We start from the raw sequence: 13107 nt of genomic DNA, 5'->3' as shown, positions 1-13107 counted from the left end.
GTTCCTTTAATATTGGTCAAATAATAGAAGTTATTTTATTTAACACTTTGAATATTATAAGTGATTAGAATATTTCCAAGTGACACCTTAGCAGTATTCAACTGGACTCTTACAATTTCTTTAAATTTGTTAATCTGTCTTAACTCAGTAATTGCAGTTAAAGAATTGTTTGTTGTTTCCATAACAGTATCAATTTATCTGACCTTGCAAAAGTGAATGCACTTTTTACAAAGGCACAAAATATAGTCTTGATTGGTAATTTGATTCCTGACCTCTGACTTCCTATACTGGTGGCTAAATTTGAAGCTTGGAAGAATTGGTGAAATTATGAGTATGTGTTTTATGAGCCTGGTTTATGTACATTTTTTACATTGGACTGCAAATAAATATTTTATATACACTACATAAATCATGCTAATGTAAATATGTAAATGATTTTCCTGCACAGTGGAAAGATTGTTTACATTTTGACTGAAATCACAAATAGAGAACCCAATTTTCTGTAATATCTATTAACTGAGACATAATGTTTCTTTTCTGTTTATAATCAGTTTCTTCTGCACAGTACCTTTTCTAATTCAGTTTAAATTACCCCTTTTTCTGTGATGAACTTGCATTTTCACATTTAACAGCTGTGAATGCATTTAGACAGTAAGTGCAAAAGTAGTAGTTTCCGAAAGAGCCCTTTGATTTCATTGTTGTTGTTAAGTATTTAGTTTGGCAGTCCTGGATTTGTAACATACTGAAGTCTCAGATTATACTTTATCCTTTAAAGGCCTGTTTACTATATGCATGTGAGCGTGTGCACACACCCACACACAAAATGACTTTTTATTTGAAAATTCATGGAACTTATTCCCTGAAGTCATTATAATTTACTCTTAAGTTACTATTACTCTCTTAACATCATAGAATATCTCCCAGGGATAAACAGTGAGGTGAATATTAGTATTGAAGCACGCTAAAAAAGAGATAAGAGCTGTATCCTTATTTGGAATGTGTGTCTTGAATTGTACATTTATTTTCATGTATGTACATTTATGTGTGCTTATTAGTAGTTGGATAAAAATATGGTGCATAAAAATTGGGTATATCTTCTTTGTATCTGAAAAGAGGCATTTTTCATCTTTCTACTGTACATTTATAATAGCTGTTTCAAAAGAGGAGATATAAATGGAAATTTTTTTCTTTTTCTCATCTATTTAAAATTAGCTAAATATATGTAAGCTACTCTATCAACTGCATTGCACAATGAATGCATAAGAATAAAAAATAGTTTTCAGAATTTCTGCTTTGGCTCACATGTATCGGTTGTATACATCATTTGGTATTGGTCAGAAAAATGACTTCTTTTTAATTCATTTTACATACACACATACATATACTTTCCTAAAAAATGCTGTAGGAATAATATGAAAATTCACAGGTATGAAGCTAAAATAAACCATTTTTTTTAAAGTGATAGAATGAAATTCACCATTAAATGTTATTTTAAAATAGGAAAGTTTTGCTAGCTGATTATTTTTTATTTCAATGGCTTTGTGTACAAATAGGTTTATGTGCTTTGCTATTAGCCAAAACCAGTCCATTAATTTACATACCAAAATAAATGCTGTATAATACTGCATAAAGAACATTCTTTTGTTGACTAAGTTATTCACTTTTATTTAAATGTTATGACTTTTTTACCAACATACCTAGATACAAAAGAAAGAAGGTTGGTAAACCTAAAAATGAGTAGCACTGTGCAATTCTGCAGGGAAAACTGTCAGCAGCCTGGCACATGTGCATTAATGTGAAGCCTCTTGTCTCTAAAAATAAAAGCAAAGCTGCACATACCCCTATGTCTGACAGACAGAAGGGACACAATAAGGGGACTCCCTATACCACCTACACTCATCATAGTGAAGGATGTTACTTCTTTGGTTTCCTGGTTTAATGGAAAGTTATTTGTATTCACATCACTGAGTATTAGTCATTCAATAGATGAAAGGAATATTTTACACTTTAAAGGCTACCTTGGTGTCACTGTAAGAAGTGGGGATGAGACCCTGGAGAAAGTGCTGAAATTCTGTAAAATTATTTTAACTAGTAGAAGTGGATTAATATTTGTGGGTTTGCGGTTCTGAGATTAATAGTTTTATAGTGTATGTGTACGGACTTATGTTTTTAATTATGTTTTACCTTACAATTTTTACTCTAAATCATCTGTTTGTGTAAATACCATTTGATCGCTGTAACAAGTGCACTCTACAATTTTTTGGGGGGGTCTTTTCAAGGTTAATCTATTAAGCAGTTTACATTTTCTATGCATCCTTTAAAGGGCAACTTAGATGCTTTTAGATATAATTTCTAAAATATTTAATAGGCATAATGGCTAGGAACAAGTAACATTTAAGAATTAAACTACAAAAGCAGAGAGGAGTTAGAGAAGGAAATTTCATTTCTTTCTTCTTTGTACTTGCATTAGGCAAGTTAAAACTACAGGAGACAATTTACCATAAAATAAAACTTAAAAATCTGGGGGATCTGTCTTCTCTGAGAAGTCTTTGCTATAAATACCAGAAACAACTCAATTTACTTTATATTTCTCTATAGAAAGAATAGGAAAAGTTTGAAGTCTTAGGCGAGATCAAACTATGGCTATCATAGATAAAGACAAATCATGAAGGACAGATTTTTTTTAAAAAGGAATAAAAGGACACGTAGAACAAGGAGCTCATCTTAAACATGTGATCCAGTTACTCTGTCGTGACCTTTGAAATTGGTGATTTGGCAGTTAAGGTTTTAAAGTTCTTCCTCTTATTATATTACCCACCCCTTGAATTGCAAAGTGTCTGAGAAACTGTCTAACGGTGGGTGAACGGATTTCTCTACGATGTCGTCCTTGCTATTTTAGTTGGATGAATTCAACTGGATATGTTGGTTATACTTTTTATTCTCACTTTTCCTTGAAAGCAGTTTCCCTTGAAAGATTGAATAATAACTACTCTATAATTGAATAATTATTGGAAAGTATCAATTTGGGAAAGAGGTCTTGCTTTATGAATTTAATGCGTGGTAATATTCTTTAAAATTAAGTGTAATTTATGCAGCGAAATGGGAAACGATCAAAAATGGGGCAATCCAAGGAAAACCTCGGAAAATGGTAAAACATGTAAGAAAAGTGATACGGAACCTTCTAAAGGTTCTCAGTGTCCTACTTCACCAAACAAACTATTGTGAGATGATCCGGCGGGGGTGAGGAGGGCACCTAAAACAAAAGACTTCCTTTTTCCACTCCCTTTTCCTCTGTTTCTTTTGCCGGAGCTTGTTACAAACTCTTGGAAACATTGTCTGAACATAATATATTTGGATACTTTTATTCTTCCAGGGATTGTGCCGGGAGGTGCTTAGAGCTGACTGATGTTGAGTAACAGAAAAAGACGTATGAGCCTTTCAAGAAAAGAAAAGAACAAAGTTACCCGACCCGCGGAGGTTCTGAGTACAAAAAAGTAAAAGGCACTTTACTTAAAGGCACAGCTTATTTCACTTCCCTGGCTCGGTGCTCAGTAGCTGAGACACGGCTTTCCTTGCCTCTGGTTTCTAAAAGACCAGGAGGCGTACCGCTATATGTTACAGGGCTCTAAGTTGGAGCGTTATTCCCGGATTGATTCTGCTCCCCGAAAGCAGTGATCGCTAAAAGCCGAGTGTCCAACAGCAGCACGCACCTCCGCTGCCTTCCGCGTCCTCCCTTGCCGAGCATCCAGCGAAAGCTGGAAGCACAGAACCTGGGGGGAATCCTGGACCCGCAACCTGACTCCGCTCGCTGCCGATTGGCCCGCGCCCCGAGGCCCGCCCCCGTGGCCGGGGCGGCCTTTTCGCCAGGACCCGCCCCTCGGCCCTGGGAATCGCCGCCTGGCAGGCCGGCTGTGCCTGCCAGTCAGCCCGAGTGGCGGAGGCTCTCCACTCGGAGCCCCGCCCCCTCCCCCTAATTGATATTATTGGAGTGTGGAGCAAGCGGCCGGTCTGCAGTCGGAGACTTGCAGGCAGCAAACACGGTGCGAACGAACAGGAGGGGGGGGGAAAAAAAAGCTAAACGTGGAGCAGCCAGCCGGAGATCGAGCAGGGGAAATCGATGCGAAAAGCGCAATAAAAAAGAACCCACTTCGGAGCAAACAGCATCTAAAAAGCTACGACTCAACTGCAACCTAAAATAAAACCTGCTCATGCACCATGGTTTTTCAAACTCGGCACCCTTCGTGGATTATTTTATGCTACATCTGGCTGCTCCGCTTTTCACATACCGGGGAGGCGCAGGCTGCAAAGGAAGGTAAGGTGATGGGAAAGCAAAGTTTGTTCTGACTTATTTATTTAGCTGTCTACCTGCGCGAGCCGGCTCGTCCGCGGGGCTGCCGGCCGCGCCTCCGGCGCGGGGCGACCCTCCCCCGCCAGCTCCCCGCCCCCTCACCGCTCGGGCTGCGAGCCGGGCTCCTCCGAGCAGCCTTCCGCCCCTTGCCCGGGGCCGTCCGCCCGACGGGCGCGGGTTTTCTGGCGCGGGCTGTCCGGAGGGCGTGAGCAGCCGCTCAGAGCGGCGGGGGTGGAGTGGGGCGGTGGGGGGGGGGGGGTCCCAGGCGGGGCAGCGCTCTTCCTCCTCTCGGGGCTCGCCTCCGGCGGGGTAAGCTGCGGCCGGAGTTAGTTGGAGACTGGGGAGTGCAGCTTCTAGCGTCCTGGCCGGCCCGGCGGCGAGCGGCTGGAGTCCCGAGCCTGCCCAGGGGGTAGTGTGACTTGTGTGAGCTCCGAACGCTCGGGTTACTAATGAAGTGCTCACTGCGTCGGCGGAGGAGGCGCGGGCCTGCGGTGGGCGCTCGGCCGCGGCGCGGAACAATAACGCCGCGGAGGTGAAGCGAGGGAGCGGCGCGCGCCCCGCGGCGGGGATGTCTCCATGCAGTGCGCGCCGCGCGCGGGGCCCGGCGGCCGCGCGGACACGGCCGGAGCCCATCGGGTTCGGCCGGGCCGGGGAGGCAGGGGCGGGCTGGGGCTGAGCAACTGATACCAAGATGCCGCCTGGGCGACTAGAAGTCTCCCCCCAACATCTGTCCGGCAGTTGAGTCGGAGTGGTCAGACCTTGCGAGGGACCTGGACCCCGAAGCCTAGTCCTGGATGAAGAGAGCAGGTTTCATTTGGGCGGCCAGATACGCCTGCATACGGTTATTTATTTATTATTTATTTATTTTTCTTCTCCTTTGAACCACTGACAAGGTAAAATACCTTTCGGTGCCTGTAGTTGGAGCTGGGGAAAAATAAATACTCTCCGTGGAAATGTCTTGCTTCTTGAGCAATGTCACAGCCTCCCTCCCCCTCCCCTGGTCTTCCAGACTGTAAATCTAAGGTTGATTTCCCGACATTTAAAAGCAGAATTCTAATTATTACATGTCCCTGAAGTCTGGAGAATGGAGGAATCTGTTATCAGATTTAGGTCATGGTGGTGATGCGCGGGGCTGGGGGGGGAGGGGGTTGTGTTAGATACTGGTTCTTGCTTCATCCATCCCTGAAAACTTCGTGATTTAGTGCTGCTTTTCCCCCATCTTTTCGCTCACCCCTCTTCTTTCGCTCAAACCACACCCCCCGGCCCCTAAGCCATGTCCTACTTCTTGAGCCAGCCTGACCTTCTGACCCCAGTTTCCACATCTGCAACCAGTGTTGACGCTGAACCCATTCAGTGAAATTTTCAGAGGAAACCACGACCCCGAGCTGTCGGTTTCGCGTTAGCCCGGGAACCGACGGCGGCCGGAAACACACACCCATACACACGCCAAAACGCTCGTTTCTGTTCGCATGACATTAGCGATTAGGAACATTCCATCCTGTAACCTTGCACTGACTGCTCCGGAATAGCGGGACCCGCGGAAAAGTTTGCACCGCCGCGGCCAAGCCCGGCGCGCGAGCTCGCGCACACCCGGCTGGAGTTTGAGCTATAAATAACTGCATCACTAGGGGGAGAGATTCCTGCAGCCAGAATGTCTCGCTCGCTCGCGTTTCTCTTCTGGGTGCAAGATACGTGAAGAGGATTCTGATTCCAGGAGGCCGAATTCCTTAAATGCAGAAGTGAGGGGTTTTAAACGATGGGCGCAGGGCGAATGCGCCCCGCTCCTCGGGGGCTTCGCTCCCAGCACGCAGCGGCGATCGAGAGCTGCGGCTCTGGGAGCCAGCGAGCCCCGAGGGGCGCCGCGGCATCCGGGGGCGAGCGCGGGGAGCCGCCTCAGCAGGTGCCAGCCCCCCTGCCCCCCCCCCCAAGGGTGCCCGAGGGTGGCTGGAGGAAGGTGAAGGACCTCCTTCCTCCACTTTCCTCAAACATGCTCTCTGGGGAGGTCAGTTCCCGCTCCTGGGAGCGCACGTAGAAGTCAGAGTCTGACGCTTGGAGGCGAAGTGCATCTGCTGGTTTTCCTGTTCGTAAATGCGGCGGCCGCCGCCTCTCAGAGGATACGCTTCCCGAAAGCCTCTCTCCTCCCTCCGGCTCCTTCTCGAGCTAGGGCGCCGCCGGCTCCCTGGAGTGTCCGGGTCTGGCGGAGGCGTAATGGATGCGCGGCGAGGCGGGCGCGCCCGTCTGGCAGCCCCTGCCCCGCCCCGCTGAGGGCCCCGCCCCGCCGCGGTCAGGTCAGCGCTGCGGGAGGCTGGCTCGGCCCCGACGGCCCCGCGCCTTGCCCGTCGCCTAAATGTACCCCCAGCGCGGCCGGGCGCGGAGTCCCCGGGCCCCGGCCTGTGCGTCCCGCGTGCGGGTGTGCCGCCGGACTACGCCTCCGTGGGGGTGAAGGGAGCGTGGCCCTCCGTGCTCTGAGCGGGAAGGCGAAAGCGCGCACTTGCGGGTCTGTCCACACACAGGACGACCGCGACACTCTGATCGCCTTAGAGCTGCTCCCGATGAAGCGCTCAGGGGCTGGATTCTGTTTTGTTTTTATTTGTTAGTTTGTTTCCTTCTCAACTTGTTTGCGGCCACCACCCCTCTGTGGTCCCCGGTCCCTACCGCAGGCTGCGCCGAGGGGTAACAGAACCGCAGCAAACAATCATCACATTGCTTGTTTCACTCTCTGAAATGACTCTCGAAGGTCACCTGGGTTTAAAAATCACTTGTCTCTTGTCAGTGCGGAAGACAAAAATAATAGTAATAATAAATCACCTCAAAAGGAACCTGGAGCCCATGTTTGGTTATGCTTCCTCTCCGTTGTTGAGGATAAAACAGAATATACTTTGAAATTACTTTACATAAATGTACAGGTCCAAGTTTTATTGATGTTCGAAGTGCGAAATACAACTTGGTGTTTTGAAAGTCTTTTTCCCCCCTTATCTGAAAGAGTCAAGTGTTTGTGACCGACGTTTGTGCTTTCATAGTCTTCCCAAGAGTCAAGTGTAAAACATTTTTGCAAAAAAGTGTCTGTCTCTGTTTTCAGTTGCAGAGAATAACCTTGGCTAGAGTGAAAGAGTTGAACACACAGTCAATGTGTTCCTTTGTTTTCTTAGATTAGCAAATTTCCATCATGTTTGAAATTATACCTGTTTTTTCCTCTAATGATTATCTAAAAGTTCATATAAGGATGTATTTTATTTAATTCTAAATTTTAACGTTATTCTGAGGTTGATGTTAAGCACATTTACAAACCTGGAAATATTCAGTATTATTTCTGAACAAATTGATACATTTTTTTAAAATGCTGTAGTCAGGACTATTTTTAAAGAATAATAGCTCATAACTCTGAATCAATTTGAGGAAAGAGTGAATGCTTTAGGAGGGTAATTGTCTTAAAAAGTAATAAACCATACTGAATTGGAAGTATGATATACATTAATATGTAACATTTTAATACATTACCTTATATTGATTCTCCCAGGAGCATTTGTTACATATATGTAAATTAAAATGAATTGTTTATGCTTTTTGATAATATAAAAGTGGAATACATCTGTTTTTAAAAGTCAAGTCAGGAAAAAAGTCAAGTCAGAGTTTAAGTATGCCATTTTGAGAATTAGCTAATGCTTTGAAATATTTGGGAATTTAAAAAAAAATAGAAACATTGAAAGCAGATGTTTGACTAACCCAGAAATATATCTTGTGAATAATGGGCAATTTATTTTCCTCATGATGACATTGCTTGATATAGTTTCCTGTTATATTAATTTTGGCTTAAGAGAAGACACTGTGTGGAAAAGTTTTTAAAAAATAAACTCTAGTTCTCAAGGCACAAGGAAAAACTTTGCCCAAAATATCACAAATTAATGACTCACTGAAGACTAACAAGGAATTACATTTTATTATTTTCATGTCAATATACTTGACAAAATTTTGGAGTGCTCAATGGTTTATAAAATTCTATGTAATATGTAATTACTATGAAATCAATATACCACTTACCATTTTTTTGTCCTTACTTTCATGCTACTTTTCAATTTTTAGATTTGTTTTAATATTTTAATTGAAACACCCCAAATAAGAAAATGATACTGTAACATCTTTTCTCCCTAAGAGCCATATCCTTATATTAGGTAGGTATTCATGTCATCATTCATTTACATAAGTAACAGTATATGTCTTAGATCATAAAGTGATAATCATATAAAAATCAGATTCACTGTAATAACTTACAAATTTGTTTATAATTTTCATGTAACATTTGGAAATAAACTTTCTTTTTCAGTACTACTGCTTGATTCTAAAGCACAACAAACAGAGTTGGAATGGATTTCCTCTCCACCCAATGGGGTAAGTGCATCTCCTGATAGAATACATATCACCTTTTATTTTTTAAAGTAAGAAACCCAGCATTCCCCTTCTCCCCCCGAATGGAATTATTCACATCCTTCATATTTATACTGTTTTAACTCCAAATATCTCATTCAAAATTTTGTTGTATTATAATGAGACATTGAGTTCTTTCAGTAGGGAAGGTCTACTTAGTGCTTGGGGAAATGGATTAAAAAAAAATCTGTATACCCATAATCTTTTGAGTTCTTATTGTGAGAGGAATTATATCTCAGGTTCCATGCTATAAATGCTAATTACAGGGAACATTTCTTTCACAAACCCACTAAAATCTCTTTAGTTGCTTTATACGTCTTAGTATAATCACTAGGTAGGATGTGTATAGTTCTTTAAAACAGTACGTGATCTGTTTCTTCTTGTGAAAACAGTTTTAGCATCATTCAAAATATACTTTAAGAGGTAATTAAAACTGTAATATGCTCAATATTTTACCATGGAATTTGGTGTAAAAATCCAAATTTCTATCATGTACTATCTGCTCTTATTAGTCCAAAGTGATGGAAGAGCATGTACATATTGTAGTAAAAATCTGCTATAACAAATATGAGTAAAAGGTATACAATAAAAATCTATGAAAACATAAGAAAAGCCTAAAAAATTCTGATCATTGTGTTTCACATGTCAGGAAATGTACATTGCTTACTTAAATTTAGTTCAAGGTCTTTGTCTTTAGGTCTTATTTTAATTGTGAGAGAGGGCACATACTTCATCCCTTACTGAAGAAAGAGTCTCTGAGAAATGAGAGCATATAGCTCATTGTTACTTAAGTTGATCTTTGGTACAATAAGAAATGTGGAGTCAAAGAGCATGAAGTATAAGTAAGGATATATAAAGTGTAACACATTTTGCAAAGAGAAGAATGAAAGTCTAAGAGGGATTTTTGATTATAAGAAGAGCATAAAATCAACATGTGATGAACTAGAAGTCAGTTTAAGAATGCAAAATGTGAACAATGCAGATCTGCTTAAAATATTCAGATTTTTCATCAATTAATATTTGAGAGATTGTTTAAGATCATATTGCAGTTATCTGTGTTGGTTACATTAAGTTATGAAAAATGACAAATATTTTACAGATTAAAGATAAAAAATACCCTGAGTTTAAGGTAGGAATGTCATACTTTTCTTGTAACTGGAATAGTTTCCATGAGTAAAATAATATAAATTGTATGAAGACATTCACAATAAAAAAGAAACACCTTTCTTACCAATGACAGATGTAGCCCATTTTTTACCATCCATCAATTAAAACAAATAGAGATAGAGGATGGTTTTTATCTCTAGGGAGAAGTAAACTGATACAGGACTGTAGTGATTATAGTATTTCATCAATGTAATCCACAAAATGATAAATTATGACTGTGTGTTATCTTTGACTCAAATGGGCATTTTATCAGTCCAAAGTATCTTAACGGTTAACCCTATATATCTGTAGGAATCAATAGATAATATTAGGAAATGATGATTGACGATGTGTTTTATGTATGAAATGGATTGGCTTGTATGTGGTTAAATAGCTAACAGGAAATAAAGTGTTATTAAAGTATGTTTCTAGAAAATACTTTCATAAGTATACCATAAAGGCACAGTATCTGAATTAAAACTTCTTTCTCAGTGGTGTCATTTGTAGAAATAGTTGCGGTCTCTTAGAAAAGTGAAATAATAAAACAGGAGTTGTGTTAAATGCATTTGTATAGTGTCACTATTTGTTACCTATACAATAGTTGTTCTGAAAATTTCCCCTCAGGAATACATTTTTAAATAAAAATTAAATTAATTTGATTTCATAGGTAGTGAAATTTTTTTTTTGTACATAAAACAATGTAATATGATTGTTCTTGAAGTTAGAAAAAAGAAATGTTGAGATATATGCCTTTATACTAAGTAGCCTAGGTTTCTTCAAGTCGGGAAATTGTTAAAAAGAGCACATTTATAATTGGAGCTTTTGATTTCTTGGTAGATATCATTACTAGCTTTACTTCTAATAATTTTGATCTAACTAAGAGACTAAAATCTACCTATCCAAATTGATGAATTTGGGTCTATTTGGCTAAGTGCCATTCAGACAGATTATAAGCAGCTAACTGAAACAAAGGAAAACATGTACATCATTAACTAGTCACAAACTCAAGTTGTGTTGAGTAAACCCTGCATGTGTTAATGAGTTCTTTGGAACTTTGATATGTGTACTAAAATTATAGTAAATATATAATGTCGTGTAAGAAATTTCTGAATTATAGTATTTTGCTAATTTGACAGTCATAGTTTTCGGAGAAACAGCTTTAAATGTAGATATTAATATTTTAGAGTATTTTAATAAATTGATTCTCTAATCAAGTTTTATAAATAAAATTCATTACCACATGCTTGTTAATTTGTTTGCTTATATGCTTTATTTGAAACAATGGGTTAAATGCTGTATTGCTGTGTGATTTTTGGATTTGAAAACTTAATATATTTTCATATTTAGCATCTTATACTGGGAAAATGAATACAGGTAGACGATGATTTCACTATTAAAGTAACGTAAATATAAAGTGGGAAATTTTATAATAATGGTCAGAAAGAAAATAGTCTACAACTGTTATTGTAGACTTTTGGGACTATTTTAAATGCAATGATTTGCTAACGAGCAAATAGATGGTATCCTACATGGCTTAATCCTCTTTAAAGTGTTGCAAACACCTCTAAAGTTACTATTTTCCCTTTTCATGAATATATATATTTGCTGTAGTATATATTACATCAGCAGATGAATGGACATTTTTAAACATGTGCTGTTTTTCTTGTTATAAAGCCTATTACTGAAATATGATCCAGCATGCTGATTTGCCATGTATATTTGATTGTCTATTGAAAGCAATTTATTTATAAAGATGAATCATGCTTTTTTAACTGCTTATTTATAGTTGTGTGGGATATGTACAATATTAAATATAACACTGCAATAAATAAATAGCTCTGTAAAATGTTACTCCCTTCTATCTCGTTTTGAAAAGATTGTAGAAGATTTCGCATTATGAATATCAACATGTTATGGGAGGCTTTTACATTTCAGAGCACTCTTGGCATTTTCCTCTCTGTGTTTTTAGGTACTCTAAGTTTAACATCAACACTTAAAATGTCAACTGAGTTCTCAAAAATTCTGCCATGTATCCATATGCATATGCATTAAATGGTAATTTAAGTAATTGTGCGCTCAGTCTATAAAAATTATAATCTCAATGGAGACTATAGACATAAGCAAACATGTAAAAAAGACACACTAATACACCCGCAAACAGATATTAAACTAAATGAAATGTTTATTGTATGTACAAACAGTGCAAGCCACCTGAACGAAGTTCCAGGTGATGAAGCTGAATGGAGAGCCCCAAATTCTCGGGTTACAGTGTTTGCCAAGGGGCAGGAATCTACCTAAGTCTTTCAAAGATAATCACTTGTGCTATACTAAAGGTTCCTCGTGTACTTCCAAAATAAAAATGTTGTTATTATTACTATTTTTTTTTATTTTGCTGAAAGACTGATAACCTTTTATAAATACATTTCACAGTGGGAAGAAATCAGCGGTTTGGATGAGAACTATACCCCGATACGAACGTACCAGGTGTGCCAGGTCATGGAGCCCAACCAAAACAACTGGCTGCGGACTAACTGGATTTCGAAAGGCAATGCACAAAGGATTTTTGTAGAATTGAAATTTACCCTGAGGGATTGTAACAGTCTTCCTGGAGTACTGGGAACTTGCAAGGAAACCTTTAATTTGTACTATTATGAAACAGACTACGACACTGGCAGGAATATAAGAGAAAACCTCTATGTAAAAATAGACACCATTGCTGCAGATGAAAGTTTTACCCAAGGTGACCTTGGTGAAAGAAAGATGAAGCTTAACACTGAGGTGAGAGAGATTGGACCTTTGTCCAAAAAGGGATTCTATCTTGCCTTTCAGGATGTAGGGGCTTGCATAGCTTTGGTTTCTGTCAAAGTATACTACAAGAAGTGCTGGTCCATTATTGAGAATTTAGCTATCTTTCCAGATACAGTGACTGGTTCAGAGTTTTCCTCTTTAGTCGAGGTTCGAGGGACATGTGTCAGCAGTGCAGAGGAAGAGGCGGAAAACTCCCCCAGGATGCACTGCAGTGCAGAAGGAGAATGGTTAGTGCCCATTGGAAAGTGTATCTGCAAAGCAGGCTACCAGCAGAAAGGGGACACTTGTGAACGTAAGTAATATGTGCTATTAAAATTCCACTTTGCATTTTGTTCTATTTCAATATCAGAAATTGTGAGTAATAATGGTTATTTAAACCAGGG

General features: G+C 40.1%; 1 protein-coding gene across 5 annotated transcripts in view; it reads left to right on the top strand.

Moving 5' to 3' along the window:
- Nucleotides 1-4019: 4019 nt before the first annotated feature.
- The window catches only part of EPHA7 (EPH receptor A7), a 168270-nt gene continuing 159182 nt past the window's right edge, over nucleotides 4020-13107 (top strand). For all 5 annotated transcript variants that reach the window (XM_039223796.1, XM_039223795.1, XM_039223794.1 and 2 more), the window contains exons 1-3: nucleotides 4020-4312; nucleotides 8670-8734; nucleotides 12347-13016. In XM_039223796.1, coding sequence (XP_039079727.1) covers nucleotides 4216-4312; nucleotides 8670-8734; nucleotides 12347-13016 — 832 coding nt within the window. In that variant the 5' untranslated portion in view covers nucleotides 4020-4215. The remainder of the gene's footprint in view (nucleotides 4313-8669; nucleotides 8735-12346; nucleotides 13017-13107) is intronic.

The sequence above is a fragment of the Hyaena hyaena genome, unplaced genomic scaffold (assembly GCF_003009895.1).
Source record: "Hyaena hyaena isolate Hyena2069 unplaced genomic scaffold, ASM300989v1 scaffold_1440, whole genome shotgun sequence".
NCBI lineage: Eukaryota > Metazoa > Chordata > Mammalia > Carnivora > Hyaenidae > Hyaena > Hyaena hyaena.
The sequence above is the reverse complement of the archived record's forward strand: the minus strand, read 5'-3'. Positions and strand labels throughout refer to the sequence as shown.